Raw genomic sequence first — 23,734 nt, 5'->3', positions numbered from 1 at the left:
ATTATATTCTTCTACGTGATTAAGCTTATTTATCAGATCGCTGCGTTCATTCAAATTAATTATATTGAATGTTATAATTTGCTCTTAATCCATGGATCTACTTTGCAATTATAATGAAATTAGGATTGAAAAAACTTTGCGATCTGGACTATTAACATTTAATAGACCTAAATGATGTTTCATAGATTTTAATCAAACGTTTTCTCATGGATAAATATAAAACAACCTGTTATATATTCACATGTCGACTCGAAAGTCCTTGACGTCCAATATCCTGTACGTCGATGTGAAAAATCGCATCGATTTCTGTGAGAAAAATATTTTGGTTGAATGGCGGGCTGGCCAAAGTTTCGTCGTCAAAGGGCCGTAATTATCCGTAGCACTCGACGCTGAGGTCGAGATATCTCTCGACAGATCAGCGGCTCACTCGGGATGCACTCTGCGATTCCGTTTGTCACGGCGCCCGACTGCGGTGCGCTCTCTGATAAACGGATGTCAACGTGCTTTGAGTACGAAACGCCTTCAGCCTTATTCAGCGCTGCAATCTCTGCGCTTCACATTTGTGACGTTCTAACGTGCCCGGCACGCGTGTACGTAGCTCGTGTTGCAGTTTATTCACAGGTGGTTTTTGTATATATCAGTAGGAAACTTAAAGTACGGCTTTAACCGGATTTTTTTTCATTTATTTTACTATTGCAGCAAAAAAGTTAATTTATTGTTATAAACGCTAAAATAAACTTGGCATTCCGAAAATCTTTTTCTTGCGTGAAAAAATCTGCAAAATCACCATTTTCTGACGTATTTGGTTTGCTAATTAGTCATAGTAAATTAGTGACACAATTAACTGAAGAGGTGAATAAGAAATGCGGCCACTCGCAGGTCCGCCTGCAGTGTAATTAGCCAATCACAAAGTTCACATGCCCAAGAAAGATGCCGACGATCCACATAAGGCCCGTAATTTATTCGACGGTAGCCTTTGTTCTTTCATTAATTTCAAATTATCTAGTATTTTCATGCCTCCGAGCGTTGCTTTTGTAGCGATTAATCTAAAAGTTTATAATCACAGGAACAACTTCACGGCGATTAATAAAATACAATAATGTAAATGGACAAACTCGAGTTACAATAAGGTTTCGCTTTCCAAGTTACGACGCCCATTATTCATTACGAAAATCATTCAGGGTCGTTAGTGGCGATCACGAAAAGACGACGAAAATTAAGCGTGCGACGACAGCGTAATAAAGTGGTCGACTATATCACTCCACAACTTTGAAATGTTGTAATCCATTAATAATGCGCCAACTTTATGACAAAAGCCAATTTATACATACCGCCTAGAGTGAAATTTCGAGGAATTATTATAAAGTAATCTAAGTTAGGCGATCCGTAGAGAGATGAGGGGGATGACAGGTGTTTAAGTATACGTACAACCACTTCCCCACCCATAGAGATTAATCGTATCATAGCCGAGACAGAGTCGTTTGAGCGTGCGGTTTCTGGATTAATTGCTCGTTCCTTGCTCTAATGTTACTTACATTACGCCTTCAGACAGTTAAGTGCACTGATAACACACATCCATCAAGAAGTCGCTTTAACAGTTCCCCAGTTGTCTCGTAACACGGCAAATATTTAGATTACTCATGGAATATTTGTGGACAAACATAATATTTTACATTAATATTCATGCATACATTACTAATGCCGATGCCGTATAACGAGATTGTGTCAATATAGACTTAACTAATTGGCTACAGTCTTCAAACTCTGACAGCTATTCGTGTAACATTTAACGAATAATAGTTTTGAAATCATACAATCTAGTTGCTAGACTAACTCCAGATCTATATATAAACAATTTGCAGCTGTTTATCTAACTGTACAGTTAACTAGTTCCGTATTAATTTAATTGACAACTGGGTGGTTAACTGAAAAAATGTGTTGTGCTTATATGGCCAATACTAATTAACTAAAGCAGCACTAACGAGTGTTGTGTGTTGCCGGTTGTTCTAATTCAATTAGCATTGAATACGAACTGGCATTAAAATGAGCCTTAATATTGGAGCATGCACAACCGGTCCGTAGCGGGCGGCACTTCGGACTCCCGTAATATCTCCTGTGTACATTCTCGCAAGCTCATTAAGGTGCTTTTTGTCCCCGTCTCGTGTTTATCTTATTACCTCGCCGTACTCTGACACTACTAAATCGGTTTCCACTTCCACTAAACGTCTGTTATGGCGATACGGTTTTTACAGCGCATTATCTGATCGTTGGCGAGGTGAAAGTCTTTAAGAAATGTTTGAACATTTGTTATTTCTTTAATGGTTTTAAGTAATATAATTCACAATTCATCAAACGGACAAGCGGTAAAGTTATTATTTGATGCTATCGCTGCGGGTATAAACTTATCACCTTCACCATCGTGGCAGGTCACGCCCCGCGAACACAAAAATCATTTAAAACAATATACTGCTACCGATTGAATTTTACGTTTTATGCTTCTACTTTTTCTCTCAGAGGAAGAGTTTATACATTATTCTTGTACGCTTTTATAGTTTTGGCACAGTATCTCGTAACAAAGTCGAAATTGTGAAACGAACAAATCCTTATTGTTTCCACGTATTAACCGAGCTGCTTGTTAATAAAGTATTGTGTAAACTTGAAATAGATTTACTCTTTGTCGGATCGTAAATTGTACGCGAGTAATGCACGAGAAGACAGATCATTATTTTATATGGACGCTAAAACACTCGTTGCCGGCGCTACGGCGTACGTTGCGGGATTATTCCCTCTTTATGCCGTCGAGCTAGATGCGTCGACCACTTTGTTGTTTTATACTTTGTCTCGGAGCGACTTTATGCATCGCCTCATTGCTCTTCGTCGTTTCGCTTAGTTTTCTCTCTTTATATTCAGTTCGCGTTGCCGAAGTAAATGTATTTTGAAACCAGAGACGACTAGCCGGATCTTGTGTTGATGTTGGGAGTTTGGCCGTTTGATCTTATCCATTTTGCAATATTGAATAAGCGTACAGTAATTTATTCTAATGGGTTTGTGTTTATTTTGTACGCAAATTTAATTCGAGATTTATTATAGTGTCTGGAAATTTTCGAACCTACTGGAATGAATTGTAACTTATTTAATAAGTAAATTTTATATCTTAACTTATCATTAGACTATTAAAAAAAAACTGAAAAGAGTACACAGAGAGTTGGCAAGTGCAATTCCACCACTAGACAACAATATTAAAAGAATAAACTTCTAGCTCTATCACTTTTGTTTTACAACTTTAGTGTCGTGTTGAAAGTTAAAGTTACTTCATTTAGCTTTATGATATCTCGTTCAATAAATATAATTGTTTTGTATACTTTGCTAAGTTACTAATTGTTATTAATTTGTTCTCCAACCAACCAATTGAATTTAAATTCTAATGACATCGCTCGTGTTGCCGTAATCTTAAAAACCTGTATCATTAATCATTTATAAATTTATAACGCGGACTTAAGCATTAATCATTTATAATTTTATAACGACTTAAGTTTACTAGAGAATTAATTTAACTGTTTATAATTATAGACAAGAACTTCAAACATACCACATAATTGGAGGCTTTTAAAGTTAATAATATAATTGAAATTCAACCGTAGTTGCTCAAGACGGCGAGACATTGACACCATGAGATAGCGTCTGTTTTTTTTTATTTGATATTATACAGTTTAGTAATCGTCGACAAAATTGGGGTCACTAAGAGATTATGGCAGGCTCTTCGCCTTAACACCTTGTCAAATAAATTTGTATCGTCGAGATTTGCGGCGTCAAAAAAGGGTTGATATTTGACAATGGTCCCTAAACGACTCTTTAGTGTCAAGTGCTTTACGTTCAGTCCACTTAAGATAACAGAGTCCCAAGACCGGTCGCAAGTCAGTGACTAAATTGGATACCACACAACCCTACAATGGTCGCCGAAGCTATTACGTCTTGAGTTTTATGTGAGCAAGAATTACTTTATACGAAAGGGTAGGTCCCACAGTACCTCGTTTTAATTACACTTAGCGCCCCTCATTCGCATTTGTTCCTCTCTTGTTTTATGAACGACTTAACTACTGCAGAATTAATGACAAAAATGCTACCGTGTTATTATCGTAACCACACTCAGTTCTCTTAACGACTTAATAGTTCTGTAATTTTTATATAAATGAAGTAGTTAAATACGTTATATGAAATAGCGGTGTTAAATGTTTACACATTGAAAATCTGAGTCGTACAAAGTGTTAAAGAGTGGGCCGATTACTCTCATCGTGAAATTGTGTTTAGTGAGTTTATTCATTACTCGGCACTGCGAAAGCGAACGGGAGGGGGCGGCGGCAGGGGGAAGCTATTCTACCCTAGCTCTGCTCAGTTTATGGATATAACCTCGACAAAATACCCCTAAAATTGAACTGTTTTTATTACGTTCTCTCTTTATCTCTTTTGGTTTGTTGTGCCCTTTATACGATGTTATAATTTTATTAGAAAAATCAAAGCGTATAATGCTTTATTAGATTCCTTTTGCTTTCGTTTGCTCGTTCACAAATAAAGAAATGTAAATTAATATTCCTGAGTGCTTTTAGCTTTTAGAATAATAATTTGAATCAAAATAAAGTGGTACGAAAAGTAAAATCAACAAATTGTGCATTGTCTGCTCATCTATGTTAATAAAAATAATATAAATGCTTAAACAAATATTTGTATTGTGTCTAAACAAATAGCGAGGTATATTAGCCCGACATAAATTGAAATATCAATTGCAATTCCGTATTATTAAATGAAAACATTGTTTAGATGCCAAGCAGTTAGGAAGAACGATAAAACAAAGCGCCTGGCAAGGCACCAAGTCGATGCGACACGAATGGATGGCTCCGTGATTTCGAGCGCATATGCCGGTTGCTAAACGTCACTTCGCAGTACTATCCTACAACTCAGCCATACTTAGCCGAGATTTGTACGAATTCATTTTAAATGGAGCCGCCAGATCGCAATTACACTGCCTTTGAGCATACAGAATGCGCTCTACATGACATTCAATTCAATTTGGTGCACAAAGCGTGCGTCGAAATTCTCTTTCTCTTTGACCAAATCCTCTTATGAAACTGCGCTTTGTTAACGAAATAGCTGTGAGCCAGCTCGCCGCGTGTTTGTTGATGTGATATCCTTACTTTTACAAGTGCCTTTGTTATAAATTTAACACGTTTATATTGTTTGCAAATTTCATGTTACATACTTATTATTGATCTTAAAACATCAAAAGATTGTGAATAGCTGTTCATTTTTTATAGTTGGATTGCAAAAATCTGGATGCCATTTTGCAGTCAAAATAAAAATAAAAGCAAATAAATAGCTTTATTTCAAAACGAGTGAACATTGAAATAATTGAAGTAGTCATTTAATCGAGTGTAAAAACAATAAATAAACGAAATGACCCAGTGATTTAGAGGATATGCGAGATCGCGTATCGCGCTGGCGTAGGTTGATCGATGCTGTCAAATGTTCAAACAAGCCAGTTGGCAGCCGAAAACATTCCGAAGATCGAAATCATCCATCTGGACCAGTCGCGTGCTTCTCCTTCTCGATGTTGTTTTTTCGTACATTGCACCGCCTTTAGCATCGTTTGTGTTACATTCATAGCCACAGTTATTTTTCAAGAATTAATTCAGATGTTTCGCCTATTTAATTTAGGTACACGTTATTGTTTAACACGGTTTTACAAATCGGTAGAAATTCATTAACTTTTCCATTCTATACTCAAACAATAAAAAAATATGTTGCACAAAATTTAAATAACGTTTGATACAAATTTTTTTTAAAACCGTTGACAGCTTCAATAAAAATATTTCACAAAAGCCGCTGCTATTAATTTAACGTGTACACTAAAAACAATTCCCATGAAAAATATTGTTAAAGTATTCATATATGAAACAGGCATCAAAAATGTAGAACATTTTTAGACGACTTTGTTCCTGCATGGAAATTACGTAGCGATTGTTACCATTTTTTCATTCGTTTTGTTTCGAGCGTTTGCAATTATGAGTTGAGAATGAAACACGAAAATGCATTTAAAGCTAAAAGATTGCGAATAATGTTAATATTATACAATCGTGTTAATTAATTGGCGGACAAAGGTCGATTAGCGTTGTAAATTGCTTAAGTCTGGCGTAATCCTACCGTATAATATAGCGACAACAAAGGCTCGATAGACTGCGGGAGCCGAGCATAACTTATTATTTATTCACGTCTATAACGAAATTCGCCGACCCTCGTCAGTTTCGCATTTGCCCTGCCGCCGCTGCACTTTATTTCTCCTGCTTTTACATAATGAATACTGTTTGAATATAGCTTTAATGTTCTTCCGTAGCCGTCGTGTAAATATGGTTTGCAATCTGTATAAACGTCTAAAATAAACAGCTGAGGAGACTATATTATTCCCAAGAGGGTTTCATTCAAAAGATATGAAAGTGTTGGAAGTCGGAACACTTGCATACCTACTCTGTTAGATAATGTCGGTGGATAGTGAACGCAGTCGTTGAAATTTTTATGTCACCTCACACTGCATCGTCGACTGCATTTCCCCTCCCAACTTCCGCACCCTGTTGACACTGAACACTATAACCACTCGTACGAGGCTAGTGCCGTGTTTTGATCAGTTTTCATTATATCAGAGCATAAGTATGTCACCCACATGTCACCGCTTTGTGATCGTGAACTAGACGAGACGGGATGACATTATTGTAACTTTGCAAAAAACCCGAGCGGAGAATCCCTTTGTGCAGTCGACGCTCTTGCATATTTCCGTCCCCGGTTTCTTTGTCACAAATCCTGATTGCAACTTCTTAGTGCACTACTAACGCTTAGCACGAGCCCCGAGCTCGTCACAAAGGTTTTTTGAATTTAAAAACCACTGCTATTTTTGTTTTCATTCCCATTGTTGTTTAGTTTCGGCGGGTCTGATTTTACAATGCGTTTTGAGTGAAAATCGCTGTTTTAATTTCGGATGTTGTGGTTTTGCGGTAAAAAATATAGCTCTACATTTTAATTTTTTCCTAAAAGCGGTTCGCTTAGAGGCGACTGTGTTTCTTCATTACGATTCTGAGAGCGCGCACACAAGTCACTCGAGCATTAATATGTTTAGTACATGTATAACTTTGCAATGCCGTGCACTGCATGTACACCTACATTTTATGTGACACTTTCAAATTCACACTTCACACTTTCTCTTTAAATTGAATACGACGAAACAGTGAACTGTGAATTTATATAGAGCTGAAAAATATAGCTTATTTCACTATCAATAATTGAACTGTAAATTTGTTAAAACCAAGCGCTCTTAAAATACATTCGACACAAAAACAATTGAACAATACGTTCACCGCAAATTGAATGAGGTTCGAAATAAATCCCGCTGACGTTATTTGATTTTCAATTCCCTCCAATTCGGAGCTCACCCCTGTTTGTCGTTGTTCGGCATTTACCGTACAAAAATATCTCATATGAATGTTATGAAATACCATAATGCGATTACGAGACGCTTTCGAAATACCGACTCGTTTTAAGCCACAATTTTACAAAAAGTAAACAAACGGAGAGGTGTAATAGCGAGCGTTGAAATGGTGATTTAATGTAATTAATAAAGGCAACTCCGGAAATTTATCGCTCGCTGAAAAAGCTTCGATCCTTATCGCGATCCGGCTCTCCCTCATTAGAAACCCCGAGGGCTGAGCGCAATAAACCGGCACTCTATCGTAAGTGTTAATCACCTTTGTCAATCCGTAGGCTTGCGGTTGGCAAATCGTGTCGTTGCGTCATGTTACAGGCGAGGATAGCGATCGACAAAGATTGACGCAAAATTGTTTGTTGAATAAAATGATAGCTGCGGGCGATCGCAATTCACAAGCAATAACCGCTAAATCGATAAGCACCGTTTTTATTACGTCATTAACGAGCTGCAAGTGAAGCCAACCGTTCTTAATCTACGTAATCAATTCCGGAAACAATTATCATGTCCAGTCAAACCTAATTGCCATTAAAATTCACGTTGAATGTTAAGTGTTGTGATTATCTGATGATATTTTGAGATTCTCAATTTACATAAATTTAAATTTATTGCATTTTCGTTTATACAATATGTTAATATATACCTAACATAACTTTGGTTGCGTTATTTTATATCTGGTAATTAATTATTATTATACAGCTAATTTAAAAATTTATGATGTTTTAATTGAGCTGTTGAATTGCAAATCGATTTGATTATAAATTATTATTATAATAAATAAGAAATGCTAGGCTAAAAAACAACATCATGAATAAAAATTGTTTCTATTATAAACAACTTAATTAAATATAAATTTATAAATTAAATATTGTAAAGAAAAAGGATATATATGTACTAATATTTAAGGCATACCGCTCATAATTTTATAACATAAAAAATTACTTTACATCTTTATTATTTTAAAAATGTTTTGTAGTATGCTCATAAATAATAAGTATAAAGTGGCTCTGAGTTTGTTATAAAAACAATTTAATTAATTAATTATTCAAATTGTGATTTGTAATTATGTACAAAGTGATGTTGAATACATTTCACTGTTAATATACGCACGCTTTGATGCGGTTACAATGTAGGCATAATAACATTAAACAATCAATTTGATATCTGTTTATTCAAATGTTAAATTGAAATGAATGTGTTTCCATTTTGGAATCAGTTTTAATAATCTGTTTAGTAATTTATTTTGCACTGAAATTTTTTATCTTCCTTGTAAAATATTGCAAGAGCAAATACGTGAAGCCTTCAATTTGAAGTACTTTTTTTAATAAGTAAAAATAAAGTAATTTAAAGTGTTGAGTGTTTAAGTGATTCCCGCCAAAACGTCAGTTTATACAGTAACTTTTATTTATATGCATTTTTGATTCACTTATTTTTCTCTTTCTCTTTTCATAAAATCAATTCATCTAAAACACAAAAAAATTCATGGTTAACCAGACAATCACAAAGTCCTCCCCTTATCTGAACTTTTTAAGTATTTTATCATCTCAGATATAAAACGATTCCTGCATTCGTTTTTATCTCAAATAAATTACCAAATTAATATTTTCCGAGAGCGCTCTTTATAAAATGTACGATTGTGCCATTGAATGAATATTTTATCCTCAATTTTATTGCAATCCCTACGCAATTCAAGATTTTCTTCGTTGAAATGGAACACGTAGAGTCGGTATTGTAAATCAAATATCTGTGTAGACAAGTTTGAACCTTTGTGCTCGGGTTTAAAAGATAAAATGAGCTCGCAATATGATGTCGACTCTACATACTTGCACGATTATTGGATTTTCGATTTGGTTTTGTTCGAATGCTATGTTTATTTTATATAAAGTACAGTCTAATGATATTATTGGACTGCTGTTGTTTTAAATGTGGATATAAAATCAAATTCTGCTTCGAGTTAGTCTCTTAATTCTATCGCGGTTACTATTTTGTGAAATGACTGACGAGACGTTATAAAAGACTTGGTAATACCTTGTTAAGTTGTTACATTACTTTTAAAAACTGGAAGAAATCGTAAGGCTTCTAAATCTACTATCAGTCCGTATTATACCTTATTATCAAACGTCAACTGACTCGAAACATGCCCACGAAGGTAAAGCATGTGTTAGCTCGTGAGTGCCGTTTACATGTGTATTGTATCGCGAGAAATGCTCAACGGAGCGTTTTGTTGGGCGGGCGGCGCGTGCGCGGGGCGCGGGGTCGCGGTGGGCGACGTCGACGACCGGCCGCCGCGTTCGGACCGGCACAGCATTCTCGTCTCGGCCGCCGGGCCGACATCACGCGTGAGCGCGTCACTCTTTTGTCTCCAATCCGCGACTTCGCGATCTATTGTTATTTTTATTCGGTGACGGACCGCCCCAGCCCACGCAACGGATGCATTTCCCTGGATTACAGTGCTAAGGATTGCAGTGCTCTTGACAGGATTGAAGTGATTGACTGATTTTAATGCATTTAGATTTTGTATCAATATTCTATAATATACGTTTACTTTAACATTAATGTGCTTTTAAGTTTCGGTGCCTTATATTTAATGTAACCCTGTGACCCACGTCAAAGGTGTACAAAGTGATCCAAAAATTGGGTGACAATATCAGTGTAAAGTAAACAACAGTTGCCATAGTGAGGATCAAAGATTCGCCCAAAAGCAATGCTGAGGGCGGTAGTAAAAAAGAAAGCAAGAAAAAAGGCGGGAAGCAAAAAGGCGAGGACAGTACGGTGACACACAATAAAAGTGACAAAAGTGAGAAGTGTGTTGCAGCTGCTGTGAAAACGGATAAAGACGGCCAAAAGCGATCCCCGGTCAAAAATGAGACAGAGAATGAGGTATACTTACCTGGATATAAACAGAAGTTAACAATGGCTTTCAATTGGATTAAGAGCACGTTAACCGTTGTCCGTTACATAATGACAATAATATTTATCTTAAAGTTAAATTATGTTTGTTAAGAATCAAATAAATTTCAATAATAGGTACCATTATTTTCCTTTTTTAAATTGACGCTATTTACACTATATTCGTCGAAAAATAAATTAATGTTTACATTAAATAAACGATCAGTTAAAATAAACATTTAATTTATTGAAACGAATAATATCCAAAAGGTATTTGAATAATAAAAACCTATAAATAATTTTGTTCTTCTTCTTTTCATGACCTTCGTTCAGTTTCTTGCAAATATATTTTTGATAGTGCAAAAAACTAGTTCTTTCTTCGTCTTAATTATTATCAATTGACGTCAGCCAAAGTATTGAAACTATTTTGGATAATTTAAATGATATTCCATACCTAAAATACACGATAATGTGTAAAAAAATACCCTCTATGTTAAAAACAATAATATATTCCCTTATCAATCGCTGTAAAAACGTTATTAGCACGGACGTATTTCATAACATCAACTGTGGGTCAAATCAACAAAGCTAACTTGGCATGCAGATCTGTAGCCATTACACTCGAATGCGGTCAAACATTACGGCAGTGTTTGTAACGACATAATTATGCTTTCCATTGCCCGACTATTAATTCTAAATTTATGCCCGTAGATACGCAACATCAACTATAAATTATTTATAACATCAAAACGCTACAGTACCTATTAATTTGTTCCACGGGCAAATATAATTTACTGCAGCTGAGTTTCCCGTTTTAAGCGTGTTTAATTGAAACGCTATTAATATCAATTGTCAATTTGAACAAATTATTTTACTTTGCCAACTATGTAAATGTGTTAAAAGCTCGCGCTTAAATTACATAATTCGTTTAATTGTGTATTGTGAATTGTCCTTACTCTTTACTAATTGCGCAAATGGCCAATTGTTCGCATAAAATGATAATTTATCTTTTTTTTACCGACGATAATAATGATTACAGCTATTAGTTATTTAATTTACGTCAATTTACCGTACTTAGTAGGTACTAGGTAGCTATAAGCGATTGAAGCGCTCGACTCGACAAAAAACACGAGCGAAAAATACGTTGTATTTTCCATCCAATTACTTATCAAATCCACAAATAGATGGTAAATATTTGATGTGAACATGATTGATTGTTAATACGGCCGATAAACAAATTAAATCGGAGCAAGTTCAATATGTTTACCGCTGAGCTGACGGCCGCTCCCGGCGATATTCATTAACTCGGTAAATGCACATAAAACGAGCTGGAGTATAATGTTTATGAATATTTATTGAGTAATCTGATAACGGTATCAATGATTCAGAAATATTCTCTACAATTTAATTAATGCCGGAAACGTCGGTTTGCGATTATTACGTCGAGCCCGTGATATTAAGCAAGGAATTCATGAATATTAAAACGGGCTGTGTAGTTTTTATGTTGCATGGAAATGAGTTAGGGAAAAGTCACGCGGTCGCCACGCAGACGAATCGTCAATGTTCTGGTCATGTCCTTTAATTTGTCACCTTTACATATTGTCCGCGTCCGATCTGTTTACAATGCACGGAGTGTCACATAGTAGGAAATTTTGTATGCAGCATAAATTCGGGTCACGAACAAACAATTCTCGTGCTAAATATTCATGACGGGCACTTAGTATTTTTTTCACACGACTCGCGCAGGTTTATTTGCTCGGCTTTTGAAAAACCCGTCTACTTATACACTATTTATATTCAAAATTGTTTCACTGTATTAATTAATCATTTCCAAAAATTAATAGCACTTTGTGGCATTTTCAATTACGTTTTTAGGCGAAATATCGTTAGATGTTTTAACCGCAATACAATAATCACGGGCTATTGTTGAAATTAAACCACAAATCGTGTTGTGATTGAGTTTATTGGATGCAATTGGTTCGAATATTTCGCATTATAAACATTTTAGCTTAAATAAAACATCACTAATTTAATGAACTATGATACGAATATGGGTATGTTATTTCACTAACCACATAAAGAATTTGGTCTTATGAAAAGATTTTTTTTTTTTCATAAATTGCCCCCAAAGTAATGTTCTGTATTTGTTATTCTGTCGTAAATCCCTAATAAGAAAGCTCCGGCCATTATAAATTCGCCAAAGGCTATGATCAGTACTTCTGTTTGAACTTCGCTGCCAGACTGTATTCCGTTGAATTTAAGTTCTACCCTATTAAAAGTTTGTGGAAGTATTAGAATTTCGAATGAGGGGCGAAAAGCTATCACGCCACTTTTTCCGGCCCTCCCTTCACAACAATAGCGGGGGAAGCACCCGCGGCTGAAGTCGCGAGATTATACTTTAATATCTGCTCTGAATTCGTAATTAAAATACCTGTTGTTTGAAGATTTTCATTACTCAGTACTCTGATACACAATCGTATAACAAACGAGCGTAGCCATCGAGGTGTGTATTGTTTTTATTCAAACGTAGGTAGGTACCGCGCTATCGTCTGTTAAAATCTAATCGATAAAGTCGACTTAATATTCAAAGTTTTATTTTGACACCGCTGACTAATGGGGTCGTTTATTTTTATTGCTACTTTATTTACACTCGTGCGTGTTTCTGGCCGGTGTGGGCTCGACGGAACTATTATTAGTCGCCGACACGACATCACTCATCGCTAATATCTCTATGATTATCTATTTTAATGTTGACTCGTTTTGACAAGCGGCCAACGATCCGACTGGCTACAAACAATTCGCCGTTGAATAATAACGGGGAATTGAATGCCTAACGATGTTTATTTATTGACTTCTACAATGTATAAATTAGCGCTAATAGCGAAGCCGAGGTTCAAAAATATTTTCAACAATTCACGGTTCACTTTTAAATTTACGTTATTATGTTCGCCTATTCGTTTGTGGAAAAATATTTCAAACCAAGAAAAAACTTGCGTTGAAAATTATATCAATCAAACGCTTTTTCTTGGCGCTTAGCCGTGGCCTACATTAAAGCTCACAACACGTTTAATATTTCTTTGATACTAATAATTGAATGCTTGCCATATAATAATTCTTTTATAATTTGAATAAAAATATAATATACTCTGTTGGTTTCTCTGATTTGATTTTTATCGTAAATCTAAATGCTAATCTAGTCGATGAAATACTACGAAGAAAAAAATAATTTATGTTCCTTAATATTAATTTAAAGTGTTGTTAATAAATTCAAATTAGTTTTATTTAAATTTGTATTAATATTAATTTCAAGGTCTTAAATTGCCCGTTAACGGCTATAATGTAAAATTTGAGAGAATATTCCCATGGTTGTAAAAACTTCATACTGTCTCAGCATGTTGTACTGCATAACTGTCGAATGTCATGATTCTCAAGCAACAATGCTTATCACATTCAGCCGGGCGAACATTAAGATAAATTCAGTGGGCACACAAAGAGCGCGGTACACAATCAAGGCGGCACCTTTGAATGACTCTGAAACCCGCCACCGGACGCACAGCCGCCACTCGCACGGTACCGGCACGCGCGCTCCATACCTGATTTATCACTTCATTGTTACCGCCTCAATAACACTAGCCGTAGGTACTCGAAATCAGTGTTGCCATATATACAGATTTATCTGTATCTATACAGATTTTAAGACCACTATACAGATTACAGATTTGGCTTTACTTTTATACAGATTTTAGGTAAAGGACACTAACTATGATAAAATAATTGATAAGCAAAGTAAATTTTATACATTTGTTACAACCTTTTTTGGATAAGGACACTACTATGATAAAATAATCCATTATCTAAGTATATTATTTTTATACAGTTGTTTATATCCGGCAACATTCATGGCGTACATCGGGGATTTCCCTCGGAACAAACAAACAATAATTGTATATTCTTCTGGGGATTTCCCGAAACATGTATTTTGTTATCGAATGTATTTGTTTCTTTTTAATGTTTGCAAATCAATCATCCGTTCATTACGATGATTACGAGTCGACTACGTTTTCTGATTACATGAAAGGATTTTTTCATCTATTAATTTAATTAAAACAAAAACCAGGAACCATTAGGCACCGAAACGATGGAGGGGCTAATTTTGACAAAACAATTATTGAATAACGAGCCATGTTTTAAGCTCAATGTTCACAAGAAATTGATTAATAAAATGAATAAAAGTATGTATTTTTTTAATCATTAAAGTTTTAAGTACAATCCAATGTTTTCTTTAACAAACATACCATTCAGATTTCAAACAGCTTACGGTTTGATTTCATACAGATTTTATACAGATTTTTAGACTACTATATCCAGATTTATCGATTTGGCATGTGGCAACACTGCTCGAAATGGGCATGAAAAAATATAGCTCGCAGATGACATCACTCAATTAAGTAGCGAGAATCGTGAACAACTAAATAGATTATCGACGAGTGCACGTTTTAATAAAAACGATGGAAGAACAATAAACTACCACAGTGTTTAAATTTGTTCCTTTACTGCAAAAGTTAGGTTCCATTTATTGCAAGTTAAACTAACTACATCTCAATAAGACTAAAAATGCAACGACCAATAAATTCCGTTCGGATGCGAGCCTTCCGGGGGTCGAATAGCCCCGGATAAATCTAAATATTCAATTGTCGGAACGTCGCCGAAACGATTTGTTCTTTTGATGATCGATTGAACCTAGATAAGGGAAATTGAGAATAACGGTAGCAATCCCCTTTACGAACTAATAATTTATAACAGCAAAAAAAAGTACAATTATTCCATAAAGCTCTTGCTATATTGTAAATGGTATAAAGACTCGGAACTCTGTACAGCTTTTATACTTGATTTATCTCTCCATTGTGGAGATCGCAACATCTTTGGATAAGATTAAAATATATTTTCTTGCGGTACGCTCGTGTGATTCAGGTTCTCGTTTAACGTATATTATAAACATGTACATATGTATGAATTGGAATTTACAATTTGTTATGTTATAAATCACGCAAATTTCGCATAAATAAAGTAAAATCATCGGTATTGTGATAACTTAAAATATAACTGAAATGTTTATTTAATCAGAAGCAATAAATGATGTTCGTGTAACTAAAAGAAAAACTACGTGATCATAATCTTGAAACGTATAAGTTACAGTACTCTATAAATGAAATAAAAAAAATAATGAATACTTCGCTTAACTTGTTGCGATTATTATTATCACGACTCGTTCGCACAGCTCGGTTACCCAAATAGTTTTATTGAGCCATTTCCCTCGGAGATCGTAAACGTCCGCAAGTAATTACTTTCATTCCCAGTTAAAGACTTCGTTCGACTCGTTCATAAATATCTTTAAGAACGTCTTTTAAAATGGCGATCGACATTACAGCTTTCATTTTTCTTGATCGTCGCATTTATTACCCGAGAAGAGAAATATTTATTCGTGCCAGTCGGTCTAACAATTTATTATGATACTTTTTATATAAAGAATTTAGTGAAGTGACGACGTTAGTATCTATAAATGAACAAGATAATATGTTTTTAATGAATTTGTGAAAAACAACGTCGGATATACAGGGTGTCCCACTATTGGTATACTAAGCGCGAAGGAACTTGTAGTTTTGCATACACTGATCACGTAAAAAATACTTTTAAAAAAAATTACGTCCAAAATTTTTTGCTAAATTTCTCCTGAAAATCCATGTTTTCTTCTCTAGCTTCGCGCAGCCGGCATATACCGCTTCTCTAATATGAGCATTTTATCTATGAAAACATAATCTTAAACGATAGCTCACGTGCTGGTGGCAAAGTTGGGCGGCTCGCTTGTTATGGGTGTACACATAGAGTTTTAAGAATTCATCTATGTGAAAAAAAAATGCGTCTGGAATTTTTTAATTATTTTTTACGTACTCAGCGTATGCAAAACTATAACCTCCTTTGAGCTTAGTATACCAACAGTGGGACACCCTGTATAATGCGTTTAAATAATTACGTCATTAATTAACTTTTTCATAGTTAATCAAACAATATAACCGGATGTAAGTTATAAAAATAAACAATAAGATCATAAAACATGATATGAGAACTGTTGTGAATACTAATAATTGATACAACTCGTAGGTGGCGTTTTTATGATACGATCCTATTATATGCAGTTGATTAAAAGTGCCCTCTTAACATAATTAAATTTAAATTTTCCATTGTTATAGGCGAGTCCAGAGAATAGTCGAAATGCTTCACCTAGATATCACGATGCATCAATGGACGATGTAAGTATATTTTTGTTCTTCATTTTGATTTATTGCTATGTTGTTTGCGGATAAAGCATTAAAGTCAAATGTAATGTTTCAGGCATCGGACGCAGGCTCTCTGTTCCGGGTGACAGGCGCAGCAGGCGGCGGAAAGAACGATTTAGTGGCGCGGGGCGGGAGTGGTGGCGCGCTCGCCCTGTCGCGCGCCCCGGTCGGCGGCAGCGCCAGCCCCGCGCCCGCGCCGCTGCCGCAACCCGCTCCCTCGCCTGCGCCCGCCGCGCTGCCGCCGCCGGCCCTACCCCCGCCTCCCTTCCGTGCCGACACCCCCCACAGACCCAATGGTGCCCACATCCCCGCCATCGACGGCCAGGCTGCCACACAAATACCCGCGCGACCCGTCGGTGCCGCTGGCCCTGATACACCTGAACGACCAGCCAGTAACAACAAGCTACAGCCCGGCGCTCGCGCCGCCGCCGACAGCCCGACCCCCGCACCTCCCGCTCCCCCGGCCCCGTCACCGCTCTTCCCCTCGCACACTGCGTACCAATCCCACGCCGCCGCCGCCCTCCCTGACTATCGTCACACAAATCATGAAACGCGAACCGAGCAGCCGGCGGCGGAACAAGCGCACGCGCCGCTCGATCTCCATGCGCACCACTCCTCTCCGCGGCCACACTTACCGCCGACCGCAACCCAGCCCGCGCATCCTAGTCTCCCCAATCGCGTGCCGCACACTCCACCGCACACCGTCATCGCTGGCCATGACGTTAGAAACGTTACACCTGTCTCCCAACCCCATCCCGTTCCTACCTCTTATCCTAACCGCGTCGCGCCGAATGTTCCTCAAAATATCGTGCCACAGATGCCGATGCCGACGACCACGGGCTCCAGCTGTCTTCCCAGCCAAACCCTGGCCACTAGACCCGCGTCACCCGCCGCGCCCTCCTCTCGTCCCTACCCCGCTCCCACGATCGGCTCTAGTCATGTAAACTCGAGTATAAGTTCCAGTATTCACAATCACACGATGCCAAGCTATCAAAGTCAAGCGAGTTTACAGAAACATTCCGTTCCACCCGGGTATCCCAACAGGCCGTCGCATTTAGCACCGTTCAGTGTTGCGAATCATATAGCTTCCAGTCATATCCCTGCATCGACGGCGAATCAGCCGACAGCTACGCATTTAAGTCACCCAATAAATAGCCATTCCATTCTAAGCCATACGAGCCATATCCCAATGAACACTCATCCCTTAGCTTCCACTCCGAACCACGTTAGCCAACCGCTGCTGCCAACTTCTACGGCGACGAGTACAATATCAAATCTAACTCCCAGTATAAAGCCGACCGGTTTATCCTTACCCCCTCACCCCGTTCCTATAGTGCCATCGGTGACGCATCAGCCACAGCACATGGACACTTCCCCGGTTACCTCGGCGCCGGCTATAGTTGTGTCGAGCCACAGTTTAAGTCACTCGTTACCGCCCCCGGTGGTGGATACAAGACAAGCGGTGACGTCTACAGAACTGCCAGCTAGATCGGATAGTGTAGCGGTGGTCAGCTCGTCGCTAGCACCAAATGGCTACCCTCCTGCTGCTGTATATTCTAATGCGTATCCGACTTTATATGCACCGTATGCGCCAACCTTACAACACAGTCCGTACCTTCCACCATCTGCAGCGTCACCTAGGAACACCGCTGACACGGTGAGTTTTATTAAACATTGTATTTTTTTTTTCATATTCATAATTATAATTATATCAGTGCAGACTCTTTCTTCATTTATGTTAATAGTTATAAGAACTACCCACAATGAAACAGAAATAAACTATTTCTTAGTAACATGACATGACATAAAATTTACTAATTCTTTTAAACTACGCCAGATATATTTTTTATGTTTCACGAAAAGATGTTTACGCATATTGTCATATTTAAGAATAAGAATAACGTTACATTTTACTGAATAACTACTGACATAACATTATATCTTTTCGTACATAGTTTTAGTTTATATTTCATAGTTGTTGTATCTTAATAAAATATGATCTTTAAATTTTTTAATTAGCAATAACTATGGCTATTTCAGAGGACGAGCTTAGCTGCATCGCCTCTGGTGGCTCCAAAAACTCCTAAGGGTGTGCGTCCACACACCCCTGGCTCGCTGGGCGCGGCCGGTGTGCACGCACCATTATCCTATTCGCCTAGGACGCAAAGTCCGAGCAGGGAACGAGAGAGTTTCAGGTATGTTATGTAAAAGTCAGTCAACCACATTAGAATAAATATAATTGTTAATCTTGTCTTAGCTTTCATACTCGAGGCAAGATCTCCTTTCACTAAGAATTGGTACCATACTTATTTGTCTGTCTAAAAGTTACTTGTTATATTGAATAATTCTTTGTGTATCATGTTCCTAGTAGCATCTGCAATATACACTATATATAATGATTTTTATGTACTTATACTCTGTCCATTATATTATTTGCTTTTTGAAAGCTTCACGCCTATGAAGGATTGTATTGTTTATGTTAAAATGTCATACAAGTAATATTGTACTTCATGGACAGGCCCCGCCCACTTCGTGATGTCTACACATAATTATTCAATGATGGTTCGATAGATTATAATAATTGATAGAAATACCCTGTAAAATATTATGTAATATAAACATAAAGACAATCAAATTTTAAGATAGAAACCAATAAATAATAAAATATTAGTTTAGTTTAGTTTTAACATAAAATGCATCGACATGTGGTCTTATTACTACATACATATCTTATTAGTATGTTTACGTTGTAATTATTATTTACGTACCTGATTCGATTTATGATAATCTTTTGGACACCACTTCTGGTATCACCCGTCGAGCTGTCTAAAGGCAATTCATATAGTGGACAGACTATAACGAATATCAAAAATGTTCGTTAAATAACGTAATTGTATTATTTCATATGACAATTCGCAGCAACATAAGCAGCCTGTCGCGCAGCACGGCCGCGTCGGCGGCGAGCGTGTCGGCGCCGTCGCTGGTGCCCGCGCTGCCGGCGCCGCTGCCCGCGCCGCTCGCCGCACCGCTGCCGGCGCCGCTCGCCGCGCCGATACCCGTTAGTGTTCCTTTGTTATATTGCGATCCATCTAAATTTTACTGGGTAACAAAGAAGATTATTATTTTCAAGCGTAGAGTGAACAGGTACCTTCTAGGGATGCGCGTTCCATCTTAGGCCACATCTCAGCTTAACATCAGGCGAGATTGTGGTCAAGCGCTTTCCCTATTACCAATTAAAAAAAAAACGTTTGTGTCCACCAATGAGCGACAGTCAAATAAATAATCTTTGGTGACAATCAGTTGTCAAATATCAGATGTTCAATCATTCCTATTAGTTATATCGCATAGTACATTATTTTAATTAAATAGCCAATATGTAATTTTAACAGTACACGCTTTAATATTGTGTGTTTCATACAGTATTATCAACAATACCTGAATTCAAAGATAGCGAAAGCGAAATAAGCTTTTTCCATATTTGTAAATCTGTATTTGAATAAGTTCTGTCGATATTATAGTCTTCATATGACAATTATCTATGCGAGCTGCTGAACTTAACCGAGAACCAACCACTTGAAAGAAAGAAAGAAAGAAAGAAAAAACGTTTATTTGCACATAGCCACATAGCCTCACACATACATAATGAAAAACAATTTATACAATACTTATATGCTACACTACTACTACTACAATACTTAAAAATACACATTGAAGTGTGTAGTCTGTGAAGCATGATGCCATTAAAAGGGGAAATCACTCGGTGAACATCTGTGACGTTAAAAAAAAAACGTCAAAGCACCGATTTTTAGTGAGCACCGAGAGCAATAATTCGTCATAATATATTTTACTTGCAGGGTCCGGTATCGACGCTAAGCGGTCCCGTGGGCCTGGCGCCGCCCGTGGGGCTGGGCATGGGCCCGCTGGCCACGCTGGCCGCGCCCACGCCCACGGCGCCCGCGCCCGCGCCGCACCTGGCACACTCGCTTGCACCTGTGCCCACCGTGCCCAGCATCAGCTCGAGCGCCAAGCCGCCCGCGCACTGGGGGGTAACGTGAGTATACAGACGCACGTCTATTTGTTAAATATATTGTATTTTATATTCATGACAAAGGAATGGTAGGTAATAAAAATAAGCTGAACAAAGAATATGAATGTTGGCTCGGATAAAACTTATCCGTCCAATAATATTAAAATGTCACGTAAACTGTCAAATACGGGCAATTAGAATACGTTTTTAAAATGGTAGTTATTCGACGAATAAGTTTTATCCAGGCATTGAAAAATTGGCCCTTAAAATTGTAATGCAATCTATTGTCGGGCCAATTTAATAGGCAACATTTGACTTCTATCAATTTTATCTTCGAAGAGAGGTAACCTGCTTAAAAACATCGAGTAAATTTAAGGAGCAAATAAGACAAGTTTCATACATAAGTAAAAAAACACAGCGCATTTATTAATTTATGATGATTGTTATTCACAAGTAATCAATGCATTCAATTCTAGATGTCAGATTTCGATTTTTAGAGTAACGTCTCTGGTATTTAAAAAGAAAAAAGGTTTATTGGCACAAAATTGTATATCAGTAAAATCAAATCTTAAAATTACTTGTATCGGTCATTATTATTATAAATATGTAATCGTAATTGAAAAAAGTTAAGAAAATGTGCAGTTCTAACAAAACGAAATATCATGTTATTCTATGTCGTCGTTACTAGGTTATGTTGTTGAATTTTGTTGAACTGTCAAATGTTGCCTATTAAAATGGCTCTACTATAGTCATTATATTAATGCATTTATAGATAAATCTGTATAAATTAAATTGCATATTTACTCGTAATTTTATCTAGTGCAATGACATCTTTCTTTAAAAAAATTGGTTGTCTGTAAAGTCGGTTTACTGACGATAGTCGAACGTGACAACTTTTTAAGGCCGATTGTGCTTCTCTGTCGCTCATTCCGCGCTCTCGCTTGCACTTCAAGCCCTACGGAACGCCTCAGAGCGAGGTAACGCCGCATGAGTCATGTTTTTTCGTGCGTGCAGCCGGCTCTATCGAATTATAAGGCCGGTTGCAGAGCTTGACCGACCATCAGTGCGTACGTCAGTCGCGCTTGTCATATGTATGGAAATTCATAAAACCGTTCATAGCTAGACCGACCATACGCACGCGTATTGTCATGCGCATTAGTGTCATAGTCATACAATTGTTGATGCGTATCGTCAGGACCGACGGTACGCACTGACGGTCGGTCAAGCTCTGCAACCAGCCTAAGACGTTGTCACGTCAAAAAATCAACAACAAAGACACAAGTAGATTATAACGAATTGTGCCCTACTTCCAGCAGGCCGGCGGGTACGGAGCGCAGTGCGGCGTTCGCACCGGCGCCGCCGCTGTTTGGCGCGCCGCTTGCGCCCAACCCGAGTCCTTTCTCTGCGGAATCACTCTTCCAGACCAGTGAGTATCACTTTGAAAATTATGTATTTGAGACATTTTAAATTATATAAAAAATACATGTGATTTAAACTCAAACATTTAATTATTCAATTAGACTTCTTTTAGAAGCACTTTCGAGTCGCCATTATATATTTATAACATTTACCACATTTAATGGGATTTGAACTAACACAAAAATTACCTTTCACATGCAAAATTATTAATAACCCCCATTGAGCCCCGAACGGCCCGATCGGTCCACGATACAATAGATTTTCTATTGTGTCTGTGATTCCGGGGCCTATTTCCGGGGAGTTATTAAAGAAAGTTTCTAGTTTGCGTTTAATAATTTTCCTTTGTTACGTAATTAACACATATTATGTGTGTTCACGTTGCAGGCCCGGGCGCGGACCTGCTGCGGCGCGAGCTCGACAGCCGGTTCCTGGCGGCGGCGGGCGCGGTGGGCGTGCGCACGGAGCTGCACCACCACCAGCACCAGCACACGCACGTGCACCAGCACCCGCACGCGCACCACCCGCACCAGCTGCTCGTGAGTACCGCACAATATGGACTTGCTATTGGACACATGGACACATTCATTGGACGCAAAGGGTGTTCTGCACCCGCCGGCCTGCTGGAAACGGCGCGAAACAATTACGATTGAATCATGTTATCTAAATATAACAACATTGAACGCGCGAGCTCGACGGCTGGTTCCTGTATAATACGATCAAACTGGGATAACAACAACAATATTATGAATGTCAATGACCTTATGTTTCCAATATTTTTTGAAAAAAATAGGCAGTCGATAATATTTTTTTAACCTACTCACTGACTTATATGAAATTTTATACACAACAACAGCATATTGTATGCTGTTGAATTGATCGTATGCTCATTTAGATTGCCTAGTGTCTATACTTTTATTTAATGGAGAATGCGTGTACAAGGGATAGAGAACGCAAATTCATCAACAAGAATTTCAGGATATTACATTTGGATATTAATGTTTATAAAATCTAATTGATAATAATAATTTACCGATCTAACACCATACAGTGACACTACTCATTTCCAGTTTTAACATTTTCCAAATTATTATTTTTCAGTTCAAAGACGTGAACAAGATGTCATCATTGTACCGCACGGGATTGAACCTGTACCCGTACTCGTCGGGTCTGCTACACCCCTCCGCGCCATACGTGCCTCCCGCGCCGCTCACTACCTATGCACCTAAGGTGAAATATTGTTGCGTTTTTAATATAGAAGTATGGAAATGTACCCGGTTTCTATGTTTTTGTAAAATGTCTTCTCTGTCTTCTACATTATAAATAAATACCTATGTACATATTAAAAATAGCTAAGAGGTATATTTAATTGTCAAAATAAATATTTAATAAAAATTAAATTATTAAGTATGGAGACCGATAGAAGGGAACTAATAATTTTTGGGGAAAACATTGATATGGACTTATAAAATCTCTAAATGTAACATAAAAAACAAGTTTTGATGATTTCATTCATCTTAAAATATTAACTAATTAATTATTATA

At 37.5% G+C, this 23,734-nt stretch overlaps 1 protein-coding gene across 8 annotated transcripts in view; it reads left to right on the top strand.

Moving 5' to 3' along the window:
* The window catches only part of LOC149903280 (uncharacterized), a 58,345-nt gene that overhangs the window by 30,538 nt on the left and 4,073 nt on the right, over positions 1-23,734 (top strand). For 6 of the 8 annotated variants that reach the window (XM_090109035.1, XM_090109034.1, XM_090109033.1 and 3 more), the window contains 8 exons: positions 16,660-16,719; positions 16,802-18,403; positions 18,787-18,941; positions 19,666-19,804; positions 20,601-20,797; positions 22,087-22,199; positions 22,577-22,728; positions 23,291-23,419. In XM_090109035.1, the coding sequence (XP_089965161.1) occupies positions 16,660-16,719; positions 16,802-18,403; positions 18,787-18,941; positions 19,666-19,804; positions 20,601-20,797; positions 22,087-22,199; positions 22,577-22,728; positions 23,291-23,419 (2,547 nt within the window). Of the gene's footprint in view, positions 1-9,843; positions 10,403-16,659; positions 16,720-16,801; positions 18,404-18,786; positions 18,942-19,665; positions 19,805-20,600; positions 20,798-22,086; positions 22,200-22,576; positions 22,729-23,290; positions 23,420-23,734 lie in introns of those variants that run through there. The other 2 variants (XM_090109036.1, XM_090109029.1) reach the window with 2 other exon arrangements.

Source organism: Colias eurytheme, chromosome 13 (genome assembly GCF_061535395.1).
Source record: "Colias eurytheme isolate Ceu_HAF_F1 chromosome 13, ilColEury1 Martin Lab GWU primary, whole genome shotgun sequence".
Classification (NCBI taxonomy): domain Eukaryota; kingdom Metazoa; phylum Arthropoda; class Insecta; order Lepidoptera; family Pieridae; genus Colias; species Colias eurytheme.
This window is presented reverse-complemented; position numbering and strand designations above follow the sequence as displayed.